The sequence below is a fragment of the Neovison vison genome, chromosome 11 (assembly GCF_020171115.1).
Source record: "Neovison vison isolate M4711 chromosome 11, ASM_NN_V1, whole genome shotgun sequence".
Lineage (NCBI taxonomy): Eukaryota > Metazoa > Chordata > Mammalia > Carnivora > Mustelidae > Neogale > Neogale vison.
In genome coordinates, this window is record NC_058101.1 from 100414339 (window position 1) to 100435012 (window position 20674).

At 36.4% G+C, this 20674-nt stretch overlaps 1 protein-coding gene across 2 annotated transcripts in view; it reads left to right on the top strand.

Moving 5' to 3' along the window:
- The window catches only part of COL25A1 (collagen type XXV alpha 1 chain), a 465856-nt gene that overhangs the window by 424754 nt on the left and 20428 nt on the right, over positions 1 to 20674 (top strand). The window contains exons 24-30 of one of the 2 annotated variants that reach the window (XM_044224287.1): positions 5402 to 5446; positions 8697 to 8741; positions 11171 to 11251; positions 12315 to 12377; positions 12989 to 13039; positions 15125 to 15151; positions 18178 to 18258. In XM_044224287.1, the coding sequence (XP_044080222.1) occupies positions 5402 to 5446; positions 8697 to 8741; positions 11171 to 11251; positions 12315 to 12377; positions 12989 to 13039; positions 15125 to 15151; positions 18178 to 18258 (393 nt within the window). The remainder of the gene's footprint in view (positions 1 to 5401; positions 5447 to 8696; positions 8742 to 11170; positions 11252 to 12314; positions 12378 to 12988; positions 13040 to 15124; positions 15152 to 18177; positions 18259 to 20674) is intronic. The other variant, XM_044224288.1, reaches the window with a different exon arrangement.

A 20674-nucleotide genomic window follows, 5' to 3' on the forward strand; every position in this document is an offset into this window, starting at 1 on the left:
AGAGGGAAGCAGGCTCCCTGCTGAGCAGAGAGCCCGATGCGGGACTCGATCCCAGGACCCCGAGATCATGACCTGAGCCGGAGGGAGCAGCTTAACCCACTGAGCCACCCAGGTGCCCTTGTCATTTGTTCTTTTATTATTAGCAGGATGAAAGCCACCCTATGTAACTGTTAGGTCTCACAAAATACAGTTATTTAACACGATGACATAAACTCCATCTGTTAGATAGTTCAGTTACCACTAATAATATGCCCTTATTAGGCAACTCATGATAAAACACATTGTTATCCTTAAAAAAAGACAAAACTAGTTTTGTGTCCAGGTGGAAAATGAATTCAAATATCCTACATTTAGAAAACCTCAGGGAGTTCAAATTGTAAATTCTCTTTCCTTTCCCTTTCATGATTCTGCTCTGTAGTTAAAAATATAATATATAATTGGAAGATAGTGATAAAGAAATTATTTCTACTCTGTAATATTCTAATAGCCTTTTTAGAAATGACTCACCTACTTATAGGAGCAGAGATGTAGCTTTCTCATGACTATAAATCTGACTCGAGCTCTAGGTGAATCCCTTAAGAATAAAGTAAGTGGTGCCTTGTGTTACACAAATATGATAGTTTTTTTAAATTATTATGTTAGCCACCATACAGTACTTCATTAATTTTTGATGTCATGTTCCATGATTAATTGTTTGCGTATAACACCCAGTGCTCCATGCAATCCGTGCCCTCCTTAATATCCGTCACCAGAGTCACCCATCCCCTAAACCCCCTCCCTCTGAAACCCTCAGTTTGTTTCCCGGAGTCCATAGTATAAAAATCTGGGCTTTGATATATATATATTTTTAAACTTGCCTCCAGTTTGTGACCACTTTGCCTTTCGTCTTAGAAGCACTGGTGGTGGTTTTTTTCCCTACTGTGTTATCCATGAAGCTGTAATGACCACGACGGATGTTATCATAGAATACAGACTTTAATCATTTCTACACATGCGTAAATATATTGTTTTCTAAGAAATGATGATGTCATGTCACTAGAGACCCAAGTATGTGAAGCAAGATCGGTAATATTAAGATTTTTTTTATGACAATAATAATAAACAACAGCAACCTGAATCAGAAATTGGAATGGAAGAGTGGAAAATAAACGGATGGTGTTAAACTGATATTCACAAGTTTACATGTGACTGGATAACATTTTTCTGTGACTGGAGTCGTTGATGGAAAGTGTGCTCCCTCTATGACTACATCAGGTGGTTATGCACCCTACAGAACTTTTAGCACGTGTGGTACCTGGGTGTTTCAGTTGGTTGAAAGACCAACTTTTGATTTCAGCTCAGATCATGATCTCAGGATCGTAAGATGGAGGCCCACTCGGGGCTCCTTGCTGGTTCTGGAGCCTGCTTGAGATTCTCTCTCTCCCTCTCCCTCTGCCCTTCCTCACCCGCCATCCCTTTGGTCACACACGCTCTCTCTTTATCTCTCTCACTCACACACACACAACACAAAAAGAACTTTCAGCACGAGACGTAGACTAGAAAACATTAATGCAGAAATGATTCATGATTCAAAATGAAATGTGGAGAATCATCCTTCGAAAGAATACATTTTGTGGTGGTGCTGTAGTACTTTACACTAAGAAACTGGATGAATTCCATGTCACCTTCTGTCTTTAGCCATGGCACCCAAAAAAGCTAATTGTAATGCAACAAATAAGCTAAAATCTAAAAAAGAAAAAATAATACTTACACCTACAATTGGATATTTCCCTTTTCTTTAACTGAAGTGCTCTAGAATGGAACTCTTGAAAATAGCAGTGTCTCAGTTTACAGTCATGCCGACAAAGCTCTCCAGTACACCATTTTACTACATAATTTTTTTAATCAAATGAATTAAAATTTTGACATTTTCTTTTTTCTTAACACATAGATTTTTTTAAAGAAAAATCTAAAAATCATTTTTTTCTTTTTTTAATTTATTTTTTATTTATTTTCAGCATAACAGTATTCATTATATTTGCACCACACCCAGTACTCCATGCAATCCGTGCCCGCTATAATACCCACCACCTGGAGAAGTGTCTGTTCATATCTTCTTCCCATTTTTTGATATGTTTGCCTGTTTCGTGTGTGTTGAGTTTGAGGAGTTCATTATAGATCCTGGATATCAATCTTTTTTTTTGTACTATCATTTGCAAATATCTTCTCCCATTCCGTGGGTTGCCTCTTTGTTTTTTTGATTGTTTCCTTTGCTGTGCAGAAGCTTTTGATTTTGATGAAGTACCAAAAGTTTATTTTCGCTTTTGTTTCCTTTGCCTTTCGAGACATATCTTGAAAGAAGTTGCTGTGGCTGATATCGAAGAGATTACTGCCTATGTTCTCCTCTAGGATTCTGATGGATTGCTGTCTCAAGTTGAGGTCTTTTATCCATTTTGAGTTTATCTTTGTGTACGATGTAAGAGAATGGTCAAGTTTCATTCTTCTACATATAGCTGTCCAGTTTTCCCAGCACCATTTATTGAAGTGACTGTCTTTTTTCCACTGTATATTTTTTTTCCTGTTTTGTCGAAGATTAATTGACCATAGAGTTGAGGGTCCATATCCACTGGTCTATGTGTCTGTTTTTATGCCAGTACCATGCTGTCTTGGTGATCAGAGCTTTGTAATAAAGCTTGAAATCAGGTAACGTGATGCCGCCAGCTTTATTTTTGTTTTTCAACATTTCCTTAGCAATTCGGGGTCTCTTTTGATTCCATACAAATTTTTTGATTATTTGCTCCAGCTCTTTGAAGAATGCCGGTGGAATTTTGATCGGAATGGCATTAAAAGTATATATTGCTCTAGGCAGTATAGACATTTGAACAATGTTTATTCTTCCGATCCAAGAGCATGGAATGGTCTTTCATCTTTTTGTGTCTTCTTCAATTTCTTTCATGAGTGTTCTGTAGTTCCTTGAGTACAGATCCTTTACCTCTTTGGTTAGGTTTATTCTCAGGTATCTTATGGTTCTTGGTGCTATAGTAAATGGAATCAATTCTCTAATTTCCCTTTCTGTATTTTCATTGTTAGTGTATAAGAAAGCCACTGATTTCTGCACATTGACTTTGTATCCTGCCACGTTGCTGAATTGCTGTATGAGTTCTAGTAGTTTGGGGGTGGAGTCTTTTGGGTTTTCCATATAAAGAATCATGTCATCTGCGAAGAGAGAGAGTTTGACTTCTTCATTACCAATTTGGATACCTTTTATTTCTCTCTGTTGTCTGATTGCTGTTGCTAGGACTTCTAATACTATGTTGAACAAGAGTGGTGAAAGTGGGCATCCTTGTCTTGTTCCTGATCTCAACGGGAAGGCTGCAAGCTTTTTCCCATTGAGGATGATATTTGCTGGGTCTTTCATAGATAGATTTGATGAGGACAGGAATGTTCCCTCTATCCCTATACTTTGAAGCGTTTTAATCAGGAACGGATGCTGGATTTTGTCAAATGCTTTTTCTGCATCAATTGAGAGGACCATGTGGTTCTTCTCTCTTCTCATATTAATCTGTTGTATCACATTGATTGATTTGCAAATGTAGCCCAGGGATGAATCCCACCTTCTCCAATCAAGACATACAAATGGCTATCAGACACATGAAAAAATGTTCATCATCATTAGCCCTCAGGGAGATTCAAATTAAAACCACATTGAGATATCACCTTACACCAGTTAGAATGGCCAAAATTAACAAAACAGGAAACAACATGTGTTGGAGAGGATGTGGAGAAAGGGGAACCCTCTTCCACTGTTGGTGGGAATGCAAGTTGGTGCAGCCTCTTTGGAGGACAGTGTGGAGATTCCTCAAGAAATTAAAAATAGAACTTCCCTATGACCCTGCAATTGCACTTCTGGGTATTTACCCCAAGGATACAGATGTCGTGAGAAGAAGGGCCATCTGTACCCCAATGTTAATAGCAGCAATGGCCACGGTCGCTAAACTATGGAAAGAACCAAGATGCCCTTCAACGGACAAATGGATAAGGAAGATGTGGTCCATATACACTATGGAGTATTATGCCTCCATCAGAAAGCATGAATACCCAACTTTTGTAGCAACGTGGACGGGACTGGAAGAGATTATGCTGAGTGAAATAAGTCAAGCAGAGAGAGTCAATTATCATATGGTTTCACTTATTTGTGGAGCATAACAAATAGCATGGAGGACAAGGGGTGTTAGAGAGAAGGGAGTTGGGGTAAATTGGAAGGGGAGGCGAATCATGAGAGACTATGAACTCTGAAAAACAATCTGAGGGGTTTGAAGTGGCGGGTGGGTGGGAGGTTGGGGTACCAGGTGGTGGGTATTATAGAGGGCACGGATTGCATGGAACACTGGGTGTGGTGAAAAAATAATGAATATTGTTTTTCTGAAAATAAATAAATTTAAAAAAAATACCCACCACCTGGTACCCCAACCTCCCACCCTCCGCCCCTTCAAAACCCTCAGATTGTTTTTCAGAAAAACAATCTAAAAATCATTTAAAAACAATCTTTATCAGGTGATGAATGGCAATCTGACCCCTGCTCCCTGAAAAATCTTTATTTCTATCTTATATTCATTTAAAGATAGGATAATATGTTTTCAGTATCTTGTCAGTCTCTTATAGGACATCAGGCTTGTCAGAACGTATTCAGAAAATTGATTATTTCGTAAATGTATTATATTATTGTACTTTAGCACACAAAATAGGTAACTCTGTCTTTGTCAATGCATTTTCCCAACAGAGGATTACCACCTTAACTGTCACGGTAACTCCTATTGCATGATTTCTGTAGTCTGTGACTTCATATTTGGTGTTGATGCATGCTGCATAATGGAACTAATGTAGCACTTGTTTTTGTCTGATACTGAGTTTTATTCTTTCTTATATTAATAACCTTTTATGACATTTGCCCAATTAAGTCATTTGTTTGTGTAGTGAAAAAGACTAAAAAAGAAAAGTTATTGTAACTTTTCTTAAAGTCTTTGGCCTTATAATAATATAGTTTTGTTCCTCAGTGTTTGGGGAATCAAGTCCCTTGTGTGTGTGGGGAGGCCGGGTGTGTGGAAACACAGGTAATATCAGTAAGCTATCTCAACCCAAGGAGATGAATGTGGGACACAGCAGCAATTTTGAATTATCTTAGAAAATAAACTCAAAAGCATCTTCAGTGTTATTTTATGTAAATGTATTGATATTTTTACATATAAGTAAATCATTTTTGTAATTCCATAGCTGGTGAAATTTGCCCTCATTGCAAATTAAGATTGAGAGATGTTTGATTATGACAGAAATAAAAGAAGTATATAGTGTACTTATTATTTAAAGCATAAATAGTGATACATATACTTGCTACTTTTTAAAACTTTGTCTTTTCTTGGTTTAGGGTCCCCCTGGACCACCTGGACCTCAAGGACTACAAGGGCCAAAGGTTATTCTTTATTTTACTTGTTTCCATTTACCATGTATGATATAGAGAATCCCACCTTAAATTTATGTATCTTTGAAAAATCATTCTTCCAAAATGCTGAAGGAGCTGAGATCAGCAATATTGCTCAAGAGAGCTGAGAATAAACTTTGAGGTCTGGGCTTAAGAAAGCAGGATTGGGGAAAAAAAAAAGAAAAAGAAAAGAAAATTAGTAAAGAAGAGAGAGAAATAAGAATAACATTAAATTTAGAGGGAAGATACTAAGAAAAACAGAATGTTAAACAAGGGAAAAACAAGTTTTACCGAAATTATAAAGGTAAAATAACTGCTAAGGAAATTTTACTGTAACACCAAAAAAGATTTTTCTCTTCAATTCATTTGTAATAATAAGAACAAGAGAAGATTGAGCAAGATGTATTCACAGATGACAATTTTGAGGAATCTTTTTTGAGTCATTTTTTACAATGAATCCTATTATACCATTCTGCCATTTAAATCTTAACTAATGAAACATACCACTTATGAATAGCAGGAACCTAGAATTTCTTGATTATATCTCAGATTTATTAGTGGTGTTCGCTTTATCCCTCCAAACTTAAACTTATGTTTGTTTAGCCACATTTGAGCAATTAACACATGGCCAATGTCTCTAGCTTTTCAGAACTGAGCCATGTTTGTTGAAATATGACTTTCATCATTGGAGTTCTGTAGGAGATTTAAGTAGTTTTGCAATCCATCTTTTGTTGGTGCCTGTTAAAGCAGTTTATTTGCTAAGTCTGTCACACACATACACTCACATACCTACACAGACATACACATCAGCTTTTGTATCCTTTTCTTCTAAGATGCTTAGAAACAGAAAGCTAGCACATAGCAAACTATTTTTCTATTATAAAAAGGAGTATAAAGTAAAATAGTGCTGAGGTCCTCACCCATATAAGATACATTTAGAACACGGAGCCTAATTTCAAACAGATCTCGTGTAAAACATTAATGTAAGGTTTGGGATTTTTAAACTTTCTATTTCTCTATCACATTCTGGTCCCTAAGAAATGTAACACAAAAATGCTCCAATTGTTTGTTCCTGGTGAGCAAGTCAGCCTGGATCCCTACTCTAATATTTTGGTGAGCTGGATTAGACAGCCACAAAGGAAATCTGCAGATCGTTTGTTCATCTGTGTAGGATCTAAGGATCTAGGATCTAAGGATCTAAGGATCTTTGTCCTTCTCCTCACTTGACTAAGTCTCCAGAACCAAAATTGGCCCCAGTGCTAAACACACCCTAAAAGCTTCTTTAAAGCCCAAAGGATCTATAGAAATCCAAAGGGAATCCATCCCTAGTTCTAAAGAGACAAAAAGAACCACCTAGCCATGAAGGATATATGTAGTGGTAAAACCTGTACCTCCCTCCTTGTTTTATAATCCAATTACTATTCATTTTAATTGTTATTCAGTAAGTAATTTTTGAGCCTCTACTCTATGATAAGGACTAATATCTAACAGAGATACTTGGATATAGTAAGGGTTTCAATAAGGAGCTTACAGTTTAGAACAGGAGATAGGCAAGTAAAGACACAATTACTAATGATGAAGAGTACACGTTATGGATGCGCATATAGGAAGGTTACTCTCTGTTAGGAATCAAGAATGACTTTGAGCTGAAACTGGGGTAGAAAGAAGCTGGCCAAATGAATGTCATGGCAAGTGGGCAGTGGGAGAGGAGTAGTGAGCCTCCCTTACCTCTCAGTCCTGCCAGCCTTCCCACTATGCTATTACCTTGCCCCACCCCCAAACAAAACACAGTGATCTCATAACTGAGCTCTTGGACTGACTGGTACAGTCTTTCAAGCTTTCCGTGATCTTTCCTCGAGAAGGTTGGGATATCTGAGATGAGATATGCCTATGACCAAGAGTCAGCAATTGCAGCCCGAGTCAAATACAGAACCCATTTGCCCTGGGGACTCACAACCTCAGACTGAATGGAAACCTATTCAGTTAGTGTTTCTCTTTCCCTTGTCAAACCAGGATTGGTTGACTTCTTACACATCAAGTAACTCTTTACCAACTACATTTGATGAGTGAAAGATAAATTCATAAGTCATGAGTTATGTTTTCTTTTAAACACTCACGAGTCACATTTTGAAGGTAAAAGCATAGCAAAACAATCATTACTGGGCCCAGAGTGCTGACAAGTATTCAGACTGAAGCTAGGTCTTGCCAGGTGCATCCAACCTCAGCAGACTTGTTTGTGGCAAAATAAACTTTGCTGCTCCCACAAAGAACGGGAAGCCAGGAGTAAGGAAAGGCTTTTCCTTTTTTTTTTTTTTTTTTTTTTTGCACTTTTGTTTGTCAGGCTTTCATTAAATGTTTGGAAAGCTCAAATTTCATTCTATGGCTGATAGCTCTTAAAGTTTTTACCGGGGAAAGACTGTCTAACAATTTCAATATAATGGGATTTACAAAAGTGATGCATTGATCTAAAATGATATCTTACCTTTCAAAAAATTTGTTCAGTACATTTCCAAATGAAAAATGACTGGAGATTTGTTGTTGGAATAAATATCTAGCACATTGTTTACATTTGTTTTAAATGAGACATCTTCAATTAAGAAAAAATAAATAGATTTTGGGTTTGTCAAGGTTTCTAAGAAATCATATTAATAGAAAACTTTAATTTATTCCTAGCATAGTATAGGTAATTGAATAAATCCAAAAGTAATTTTATGTGGATTGAAATGTTATCTGATTGATTCTATCTGGAAATAGCACATTCACAATCATGAACCTGTATCCGTTGTTCAAATGTTATCAGTTAAAATATTATAAACTTATGGCTTTGCATTCTGTTCTTAAGTCAGCTTTCATGTTTTTGCTTTTTTCTGAAGTTGGAAAATGAAGAGAAATCATACAGATTTTTTAGGGAGGAAAAAACTAACTAGGGCATATAGGTTGTTGTTATAGAATATGGTCAACCACTAAACGACCTCTATCAGTTTTCTTTCAGCATTTTTTCCTTTAGCCTACATCTCACTTGGGGCAAAAAATAAAAAATTGGATCTGAGCTACATGACTATTGTTACATATAATCTTCAAGAAAATGTTACTTCACTTAGTTTTGATATGTGTATGATATAACAAACTGTTCTTGGGTTACGATACATAGGCTGAAAGTCAAATTGTACTGTCACCAGCTAACATGACTTCTAGTTACCAATGATAAATGGAAGCAAGCCATCACTTTTTCTCTTAACAGGGAGAGCCAGGATCTCCAGGAATCCCAGGAGTTGATGGAGAGCAGGTAATTTTCAAAGATATATACTGTCATTCAAATATCATAATTGATCACCACTTTTATTATAGATTTGGAGCCAAAAAGACATGAATGTTGATATATGATATCCTCTCTATTTTTTTACCATCTGTTGTAGAGATTATATTAACTTTAAAAAGCAATTGCTTTTAAATTAGACACTAGTTTTCTTTGCAGAAACATGTAAGTGGTATGACATTTTAGTTTTGTCTTAATACTCCTTATCAATCTATCAGTGACACCTCAGTAAATTTTTATTAGACTTATAAGATCATTACTAATTTAGTAAGAATAGGCTAACTTTGTCAATAAATACAAATCATTCAAGATTAAAATCAGTCCGTCAAAGTTTCCACAAAATTAGATATTGCTTATATGTGTTATTTTGACAAGATTTTTTTCCCAAATAAAGATTATACCTAAATTTCAAGATCGTTAGAAAAAAGAGAAACAGGTGGGGCATTTGTACCTTTGCAGAAAATGGCAGTATCTCCAAGGGTTTCCCTCAACACAGAGGTTGGCAAACTTTTTCTGTAAAGGACAGATAGTAAAAGTTTCAGGCTTTGCAGGTCAAACAGAGTCTTTGTTACATTTGTTTTTTATCTGAACATACCTTAAATTTTTTTCAAAGATTCAGTCTGTGCAAAAATAATCCCTGGGCTGAATCTGGCCTAGAAACTGTGGTTTACCTCTGACCAAAAAGAATCAGACTAGGAGAATGTGAACACTATGGGGAATTCAGAGTCAAATACCAATGGTTAGCTTCAAGACATTTGATGTTTTCTGGGCTTCCATTATTTACCCAAGAAATGGCTGACATCAAGAAGATCATAAAAAATCAAAACGATTCTTTACACAGTTGGCAAAATACGCTCCTCAGGAGACAGTATTAGATAAGAAATGAAGTTAAAGAGAAAAGTTATTTTAAGATCAGAGTGGTATGTTGCAAATCCTATAATGTCCCATTAAATAAATGTGATAATTCAAAAAGTAAGAGGCTTTAGAAGATTTGCTATTATTAATCAGAAATCATATTATAATTTAAAAATCTGGTTGTCCTGGGGCACTTGGGTAGCACAGTTGGTTAAACATCTCATTCTTGTTTTCAGCTTAAGTCATGATTTTAGGGTCCTAAGATAGAGCCTTGCACTGAGCTCTGCACTCAGCTGGGGGTCTGCTTGGGATTTTCTCGCTGCAGCCCCCCCCCCCGTCCCCTGCCATACCCCTCCCATTCATACACTCTCTCTCTCTCTCAAAATAAATAAATAAATCTTTTTTTTAAAACCTAGTTGTGTTACCTTTCCAATGTTAGTTATCAAAAATAATTAATTTAACATGCAGAATAACATATTACATGGTCCCTACATATACAATAGTTGGGGGTTTTTTTTCTATAGGCTTTTAAGTCCAATAGCAGAGGTTGGCTGCCCTGCTACTCTCCATCATTAGATTCTTAAAACCAGCTAGGTGCTGATTAACCAGTAAGATCCATCTACCCGTTCGGGCACCTACCCACCCACCTAGCAAGTGATTCTGAACTAAGTGCTATAGGTATAAGTCAAGAAAAGACATGTTCCTGTCCCTAAGTAGTTTGTAGTATGGAAAAGTTGAACAGGTTTGGGCAGCCAGGGAAGAACTATGATCATCCCTGCTCGAGAATGGGCCATGTGGTCATATGGTAGTGAAGCTCCTTGGAAAAATACTTAACAATATAAATTAACTTCAGTATTATTACAAAACTGAGATTTGTTAGCACTCAAAAAATACATTTATTTATTTCCTCACTGTAAAAGAATAAAAATAACATCATGGATCACCTCATGGGGTGTTTGAGAATAAAATAAGAACATTGTGGAACAGATGAAGTGTTTCTAAGCTTAGTTGAGCACTGGTGCTTAATGACTAGGCACCTAATGATTGGTGCCTACATTATTTACCTTTCTCTATATAGAACCCTTGAAACCGATGGTGACCAGAACTTCCACCTGCTTTTAAGAGGGGGAGGGGAGTATCGTGGGTAGAGATAGGAGAAATTTATCTGAACCTCTTGTTATTAGAACATTAGTCCTTGTTCAAAATGTATATTGTACTGCTGAGAATTCAATCCCTTAAATTGTTTTCAGGACCAGTGGTATCAAATTAGCTGCCAGGAAAAAAATATAGAATCAGGAGAAATTATGTGAACACTTAAGTTCATGATTAAATGACCTAGAATTTAACCCGTTTCATTACATGAGGAAATAGTATTGACTCAGTGTAGAAGGTAGCTTTAAGAAATAACTCTACCTAACAGTGAAAATCAGAATCCTCTCCGGATAGGACCACCCGTGCACAAAACTGATCTGGAATTCTGTTTGCCCTAGAATGTTACTATCAAGGGTTAATATGACTCTTACATGCAACCTTCTCATTTGTAGGGACTTAAAGGCTCAAAGGGAGACATGGGGGACCCAGGTATGCCAGGTGAAAAAGGAGGAATCGGACTTCCTGGATTACCGGTATGTTTATACTTTTTAGGGTGTGTTCATATCAAGATAAATTAATCAGAAAAGAGTTATATAATTAGCTGCACTCTCATCTAGTGGTTAATATTACATTAAAAAGTAATATTTTTTACTTTTACATATTTGAGGTATTGTTGGTTAAAGGCCACTAAAACAAGTTTTAAAGCATCTAACCAAATGAATTGTAAAATAAACTGTCATGTTTTCCTGAATTATTTTCATCAAAAGATAGTAAAATAAATACAGTTGATCACTTGAATTTGGTATGTGTAAAATGGTGGTAGCTTGTCATTTTAAAATAAACTGTAATGATAAAAAATTAACAAGCTAGGGGCGCCTGGGTGGCACAGTGGGATAAGCCTCTGGCTTCGACTCAGGTCATGATCTCAGAGTCCCAGGATCAAGCCCCGCATTGGGCTCTCTGCTTGGCAGGAGCCTGCTTCCCCTTCTCTCTCTGCCTGCCTCTCTGCCTACTTGTGATCTCTCTCTCTCTGTCAAATAAATAAATGAAATCTTAAAAAAAAAAATTAACAAGCTAAAAAATATAAGACAATTTAGAAAGAAGTTACACTTGAAAGTGCTCTCTTTGTATGTGTGGAATGGTGTTTATGGTTTTACCCTATAATTTTTACTAAGAATTTGGAAGGCAAAATAGAAAAACATGTAGAAAATTTCACTGCCCTAGATCTACTTTAAAACAAGGAAGTGTATAAATAAATGTCAATGAAAACCAAGCTAAAAAACTGACCTTTGCTATTTAAAGTGAGCACCACCATAAAAAATATGACATTTATAATCTGGTATATTTAACAATGTATAAGTTTTAACCTAGTTTTTATTTACTTTATATTTTATTTCACATATCACCCACAATCCTAGAGATTTGGAGAGGCTTGCTGTTTGAGACTAAAATGCAGGGGGATAAATCCTTCTTTTGTATGCGATGTGTATAATATTATAAAAATTGCAAAAGAATGGTGGGTCTGGGGAGAAAATTCAGATGTTTCTTACACTTTGAGAAAAGTTTACTGGCTCAACTCTCACTGGTTATTTGTAGGGTGCCAATGGAATGAAAGGAGAAAAAGGAGACTCCGGATTGCCAGGTCCTCAGGGTCCTTCTGTAAGTCCTTGGCGGTTGAACTTCTGAAACAGGCCTATTATTTGCCCAGTTCGACCTGTGCCAGATGGCTTATTAACAGTAAAAAGACCGTGAACCTCTTAGTTTGTCAAACTGTAGAGAGTATATCTGTCGGCCTTGTATAATGAGAGACAAAGTATCTCAGAGATCTGAGGTAAAGGCAGCTTTTTAGGGGACCCTCTAATCCTAAGGAGAAAATTAATGGTTTTCCCATCAAGCTTTTGGGTAGAGAATTGTGAATACAGAGTACACTTTTTTTTTTCCTCCAGAGCTCTGTTGCTACTCAGTGAAATAATTTGAGAGTTTAATAGTGGTTGTGGCATTATAGCATTTCTTGGTAAGCAGTTGTTGTCTTTTCATTTAATGTACTTTAAATTTATTCCCGCTTTTGTAAAACAACTGTATTTTTAGTGGGGTTTTTTTAAATTCTCATTAATGAATTTCTAAACATAAAGACTCAATTGCATCACTTCTTCTAGTATTGTTCCACAGCAGCTACTAATGGCCTTAGAAGAACCCCAGCCTAAGATTCAAGCCAAACTGCCTTATCTAAATGAAGTAACCAAATCCATGTTTATGTTTTGGACATACAGATCATAGGCCCACCAGGCCCACCAGGCCCCCATGGCCCACCAGGTCCCATGGTAAGCCTTTCTTCTCTTCAAAATGTAGTCCTTTATTTATAAGCATGCTACTAGAAAAAAAAAAAAAAAAAAAACCATGAACACATCCCTCAAAATAGCCAGTTTGTATTTTGTGCTACTCTCTGTTGAATGGACAGAAAATACAGCGTGCATTGAGAGTTACTGACTTTATAGTGTTGTCTTTCACTATCCCAAACACATCTCTTGAGAAGAGATAGAGTAGCTTTGTGACAGGAAACTTGAAGATAGATTTAACAAGCTTTACTCCAACATGCAGTATGAACATCAAAAAATCGTCTTAACCAGCCAGTGTTTAGGCCATTAGTAGTATAACAAGTTTAATAATTGTAGCCATTCATGAATGTGTCTAACCAACTTTGGTTGAAATCCTTTAATGAGATGTTTAATAGGAACATTTATAAAATAATAAGGTAAAAATTGAAGCCCACTTCCACAGATGACATGTATTGTTGCTTGTTTCTCCTTTCATCTTTATGGTGCTCTGGTGGATCCAGTGTTCACCACAACTATCCCTCAATGAGCAATGAAGTCAATGGCCATGCCCTCATCGAACTCAAGTCTGGTGCTGAAGGCAGCCATTAAACCAGTGTAATTCTTAAAATGTCCACTTAATGGCACTAGTGTTAAGGCTAGAACGTAGAATGTAGCACGCTTCAAATGCCTTTTGACTGTGGCAGGACTCCAACAAGTTAGGCAGGCTCTAAGGTCACATTCTTCTCTACGGTGTCTCAATAAACCCCATGTCTTCAGTCATACAGATTAAATAAACCATGGGTCACTCTTTCCTCCTGTTGTGCTCTAAGAAAGAATGGCACTGAAATGATCTAAGCCACAAAGCGTAGCTGTAGACCCAATCATCTATTTCTTACCAACTGCCATTTCCATTTCATACTGCAAAATAGTTATAATTAACCTTATTTTCTTAAAACTAAACAGTTCGTTAAGAATTAAGCAAATCGCACACTTTGGGCTTTTTAAATACTCCCTCCATTTTATGTTAGAAAATTAAATTTTAAAATGCTATTTCCTGTTCATATAAACTTAATTAGCTTAAAGGGATTTTATATCATTACTAAAATAAGACTACTTGATAAAGTAGCAGCCATTTCCTGAAAATGCTTATCCATCACTAACCTAAAAGGAAAATATTTTTCTAAGTAGACATATGTAACAAATATTTGTATATTGCATGATAAAAATCCTTTTCACACTGTTATATGATTTCGCTGTTGGGTATTTAAATACTCCTCTCTCCAAAGAGTTCATTTAAATCACTTGAGAAGTTTAAAGCAATCCACAGTACAGTTTAGGTCATTTAGGTTAGAAATTAGTCTCTATAGTTAGATTTTCCACAAAATACAGGGGAAAAGCCCTGATTCATGTATGCATTATAACTTCTTTCCATTGGTAAACAACAGTTACGAGAGCCTTGAAGAATTCATCTTTGTAAGAACAAATGCATTCTAACTAATAATGCTTAGTGCATCTGTATTAGAATCCTTTCCTTAGTCTTAAATTGATTTTACTTAAATTGTAACAGGGTTCCAAACTTGACTGTCCTCTACTCATTCCTTTTTTAGATTCCTCTTGGGTCTACAGGACTCAATAATTCAAAGGTCTCCTATTCACTGGTACTTAAAATCTGGAACTTTTCTTTGGCAAATTTCTGTATTTTAAAACCCACCTCTATTCCATCTAAACTTATAACGTGTTTCACATTTTTCCACCTATATTTTATAAAAATGTGGATTTGAGAACTAGGAATAGTGTAGGTTCACAATACATTTTAAAATATTTTTTTTCCATCTGACCCTAGCAGATTTCTCCCTCCCTCTCACGGGTATTTAGCCGAAAGAATTGCTGTTAATAAATTTCCAATTACAGAACAATCCAAGAACTAGAAGGAACTTTCACTAGGTATTAGCATCCACTGGCCTGCCTCTAGCTCTAGCTCAAACAGGAGGATTCTTGTTTTACATCTCTTTGGTTACTCGATACAATAATCACTTCTGCTAGGAAATAGTGAATCAATTCTTAATTAAAATCTGTGTTTTTCTTTTTCAGGGACCCCATGGACTTCCTGGACCAAAGGTAATCCAAAAAATCCCTTGATTATTTGATTTCTGTTTCCTTGTTAATCATGGAGAAGCATGATGGAAGCATGTCTGTCCTGTCTTATTTATCTGTCAAGTAATGTTGATAATCTTTAAGCCTTTAAGTATCCAGATGTTTAAATCTCACAACGCAAAATGACTTAAAACAAATTTAAGTGATATCACCTGGAGATGAACTATTCCTCATTTTGCCTTTTTCCATGACACTATATAGGTTCCTTAAGTTACTAATCATAATATACTCAAAATCAACCCTTTAGAAATGGACCTGATGAGATTCTCAGACTAGTCCAGATGCTCTTTCTTACGATGTCTCATTAGTTGCAGATTCAGATGTTACTGATACTCCTTGTTTGTCATATAACAGCACTGCAGCTAAATGCTTTGACTACCCAACATCTTAATTTTGTACTCCCTCAGAGATCACTGGTCTAGAATGGGGTGGGGTGTATCAGGTGTGCTCTAGTCAAGAGAAGATTACTCACTTAACACATACTCTATACTCTGGATTAACAAGAGAACAATAGAGAATACCCCTCCTTGTCAGAATTAGTGCGGTTTATGTTGGAAAGATGGTTTGCACCTGTTTGTTGCTTTTGTGTAGACCAAGAGGACATTTGGAGGACTAAGAAGAGCCCTGAAAGAAAGGTTCCTTCCTTCACGGAGCCTATGTAATTAGTACCTATGTTCTAATTTCAGCTTTGCCACTGACTGTCTGTGTCACCTTAGGCAGACTACTTATCCTCTCTCTGTTCCTTCACTCACTCAGCTAGGCAACTTTCCTCTTAGTGTTGTGATAATTTAACGAGGCATATTTGTAAGATACTTAGCAAAATATCTGATGCAATTGTCAATGAATACCCAGTAAATGTCAGTTGTTAGTGTCTTCCGATTTGATGCTTTGTTCTAAATTTAAGCATTTAGGGGGGAGAAAGCATGAGGGAAGGTTTAAGCACTCTTGAAAGCTCCTCAGTAGTGAGTTGGTGCATTTAAATGGTGAGGGGTAGGGGAACACATAAATGCAAGAGCTAGAAATCAGAAGCTTAGAGGCAGTCCACCCTCTCCTCTAGGGGCTCCTCCTGGCCCACCCAACTTTAGTAGTATAGAAGTATTGGTCTGAAATGAAACCTAAGTTTCATTTTGGGGGTCAGACAGGTGACTCACTCAAGAATGGAAAGAGTTCATGCCTCTTTATTCTTCTAGACCACCCTATTTTCTGGTAAGACCAGTGAGTGACAGTGTCTCAGAAGTATGGGTTATAGTTTGGGGTAAGGGCATTGTTTTCTGGGGGTCAGGAGAGAGACCCCATCTATCAGCTTTGGGGTCTTGGTAGTTATCTAAACCTCTCTGGGTCTCTTCCCACTCTGGACTAAATCAGTAGTCCTTGGATTTCAAGGCACCACTTAAATCATAAATTTCACAAAATTATAAAGTTGAAAAGACTCTGTAGATTACCTGTGCTTATTCCTTGATTTTACAGATGATAAACTATGGGCCCATGAAATTTAGATTGTTTGCCCTGAGTTACACTGCTAATTAAATGACTGATCTGGAACTAGAACTTAAGTCCAGAGTTGGAATTTGGTCTTTCTGTCTCTACCTTTGATTATGTATAAATTCACTTTTTTGGGTTAATGCCCACTCATGTCAATGTTTGATTCCTCACCACAGAATTCTGTGGCCTACCAAGGCAGCACTGCCTAGTCATCATCCCAAGACCTCTAGCTCAAAGTCCACATACACACAAAGCCATCAATCTCAAGTAGAGACCAGTTAACTAAATCTGACTCCTAGAGCCTTGGCCTTAACCTCACATTGACTTTGGCTCTGGGACAGTCCCAGGATCACACTTTACCTACCACAGCACATTTGAACTTCCTATAGTTCAAACATCCTACCTTCCGAATCCCCAGAACCCAATAGGTCATGCCAATGTGTTCATTACTTTGTGACCCCTTTGGAAGTTTAAACGCTAAGTGGGTCCTTGGACTCACTGTTTAACAAACATCACACTGACTTTCATCAATCAGACAAATGGAGAAAATACTTCCCAGGTTAGTAATTCCTCCTGCCATGTAAGCACGTTCTCTCCCCACTCCCGCTTCTACCCAGTAAGACTCTATAGGGCATTGGAGACTGAATCTTCCTTTCACAAATCTTTCCAGATTTTTGTGATGAAATTAATGCCTTTACTTAAAAGTTGACAAGTGAGCATGTCAGAACTCTTATTTCTAAAATGGTGCTGCTGAGAAAATAGTTACACTATATTTTTAGATTTGTAAATATCAGAGTCAGGAGAAATTGTCACTCGCCATGACTTTTGTAATGTCACCTGAGGTTAAAATCCATCCTTCTTTAACTTTAACATTGGATAGACAAACAGTAAAACTACATGTAAGCACTGTGGTCTTCATATTCTCTTCTGGGATTGGCTATCAGTTGTCTGTTCTGTGAATTAATCCATGTAGGGATCTGACTTGGCAATGTCAGTGAATGAGGACTCACTAAATGGCACTACTTCAAACATCAGCTGCTACATTTTTAGCTCATTCCCCAGGGCAAAATGCTTAAAGGCTTAAAATATCTGTATATAACACTGTCCTGCATATTCCAGTTTTTCATTCCAGCAGAGTAGGTTTTTCCTACTGAACTTCCTTCGGCATCCTCCACTCTGTCTTTGATTTGCTTGTTGAGAACAAGGTAGCATAACACCAGGTTCTCTGACGTAGAACTAAAAACTGTGGAACTCAGGAGTATGCATTTCAGTCAGAAGGAGTACGCTTGCTCAGGAGTTTTGCTTTCTAGAATGTTATTTGTCAATTTCAGTTTATTAATTTTTTAAAATGTCTGAAATGAATTTTGGACGGATGCAAGACAAGTCTAGCTTGACTCTGCTGTTACCTAGAACTGGAATCTGCAACCATTTCGGAGACTGGCTCTCTTCTCTCAGCAGTTGAAACACCCATGATAGCAACCAAAATTGGCATTTGCTTTTGCATTTAGGGTGAACCAGGGTTAAATGGTGTTAAAGGATTGAAGGGTGAACCAGGTCAAAAGGGTGACAGAGGACCCCTTGGTCTTCCAGTAAGTAAAGAAAACTTTCCATTTCAGTGCAAATCTCAGACTTTTCTTTCTACCCTAAGTAACAACTCTGGTTTACTCAGTGACTATCTTACACTTGAGATTTCTGCGATTGGAAAATGTATTCTATTGGAGCAGAGCTCAGCCCTGTTTTGTTTGAGGACTGCTCTCGTGTCAGAGGAAGACCCCGTGACAAATGATGCTCTTAGTGTTCTGTCATTCAATTACATACATGCCAACCTTCCTCTTTAAAGATGGATGATTCTTCTCCCATCACCTTGCCCTTAAAAAAAAAACATTGTGCTAATTATGTCATAATTTCTCCCAAATGTTTTAATAATTTAGTGCAGGTCAGAATCCTCCCTCAATTTTTTTTCTCTTTTGATACCAAAAATTGTAGCCCTCTGTTGGGTGGCAGGTATGCAATTGGCCATTGTTGATGGTGTGAGGTCAGTGCTGTGGCTCCTTACATTAATCAATCATATCATAGTCTAAATGTTTTATGTTGTTTGTTTTGAAAACGCCCTCTTACATGGTTCTTTTGGCAACAGTGGACAGGATGGAAGAAGTATTTTGCAGTAGCTTCGAGACAATTTTTTTGAGATTTTTTTTTTGAGATTTTTATTTTTAGTGAAAAGGGAATTTTCATCTACCATGCATTTTATACCAGTCTTCTTCTCACAACTAAAAAGAGATTTTTAAAGATGATAGTGAAATATAAGGTTTTAGTTTCAGGGTATTAACATGCTGACTATTCAGTGAATGCAGATAAAAGTCAGTAAAGAACATTATAGATTGTATTATTAAAGTAGGACATAAAATTGGTAGAAAATAATTTATTCACATATTTTAACAGATTAAGACATTTTGGTACTTGAAGTTCTGAAGTGTTCTAGATAGCCAGTGCCTTACACAGATCTGGCACATAGTAGACATTCAAAACGTGCTCATTTATGAATGAATGATACAAGATGTATTATTAGAGTATAGGTTCAATCACACCAATTAGACCATGGACTAGAGGCACAAAACCTCTATAATATATTAATTATATATAATTACATATATAATATGATAATATATTAATTCTCTTTTTTTTAAAGATTTTATTTATTATTTATTTGACAGATAGAGATCATAAGTAGACAGAGGGCAGGCAGAGAGAGAGGAAGGGAAGCAGGCTCCCTGCTGAGCAGAGAGCCCGATACGGGGCTCGATCCCAGGACCCCGGGATCATGACCTGAGCCGAAGACAGAGGCTTTAACCCACTGAGCCACCCAGGCGCCCCTATTAATTCTCTTATTCCAGGCAAATATGATGTTATACTATCAGTACAAAATTTTACCATCTCCCTATTTGTTTTTAAATGTTATAATAATGGTGACTCTGAACAAAGTATCAAAAAACAAAAGAAAGTTTGGATTTGTTTTATTAAACCCTCAATCTTATTTCTTTAAAATTTGCCTTAATTTCAAATTTAGAGCTAGTGATAATTTCTATGCAGTAATTAGCCAAAAGCTCTACATATGTTAGCATTAAACAACAACACAGGTTTTTTTTTTTTTAATTTTAATCATTGCCAACTTAAGATGCATTTTGCAATTATAGTCTGACTCACAATAGAACTATATAGAAGAAACTGTAAAACTAAAAATATGCAAGTATATATAGTATAACATTTTTGGTAGAGTTTGCAGCTGGAATAGATTTTTTTCTTTCATTTTTTATTATTAACTGTATCTGAAGCATAAAATGGGAACCTAGTTCTTCAACCTTGCCAAGAGAATTTATAGGACTAGTGTATCATCTTTCTTAAATACTCCTTGATTTAATCAATATTTTTAAAAGACTATAAATCAGTATTTGAGTTTTGAGATACAAAAGACATATTCATAGAAGTAATTGTGCTTATTCTTGAAACAAGCATTGAAAATGTCATATTTTAATCATATACTATGCATAGCTTGGAGTTCAAGGTAAAAAAAAAAAAAAAAGTATGCATTGCCTGAGAATAACATATTTTTTAAGTACCTCCCCTCCAGACTTTGATGCAATGATTTTTTTAACTGAATTGAGGAACAATTTTGTTTAGGACGGTTATTTTTTGTTTGGACTCATGAACTTTTTTCTAGTTTTTTCCTGTTCCTAGAAGTCCCTCTAGTGGTAATTAATGTGAACAAAGTAAGAAAACCCAGAAAACAATGAGAATTGTTCATGTAAAATCCAGTCATCTTGGCATGGTGAAGTACTGCGTTTATTTTTTGTAAGTTCTGTTTTAACAAGAAAAACTGGAACCTTTTTATTCCTTTCAGAAACGCTAATTCTGATTGATTATTATAATGAGCCCTTTTTTAGAATATTGGCCATTATATTTTCTCAAAACCTGAAAAAGTTTATTATCAACAGTACAGTCCTTAGA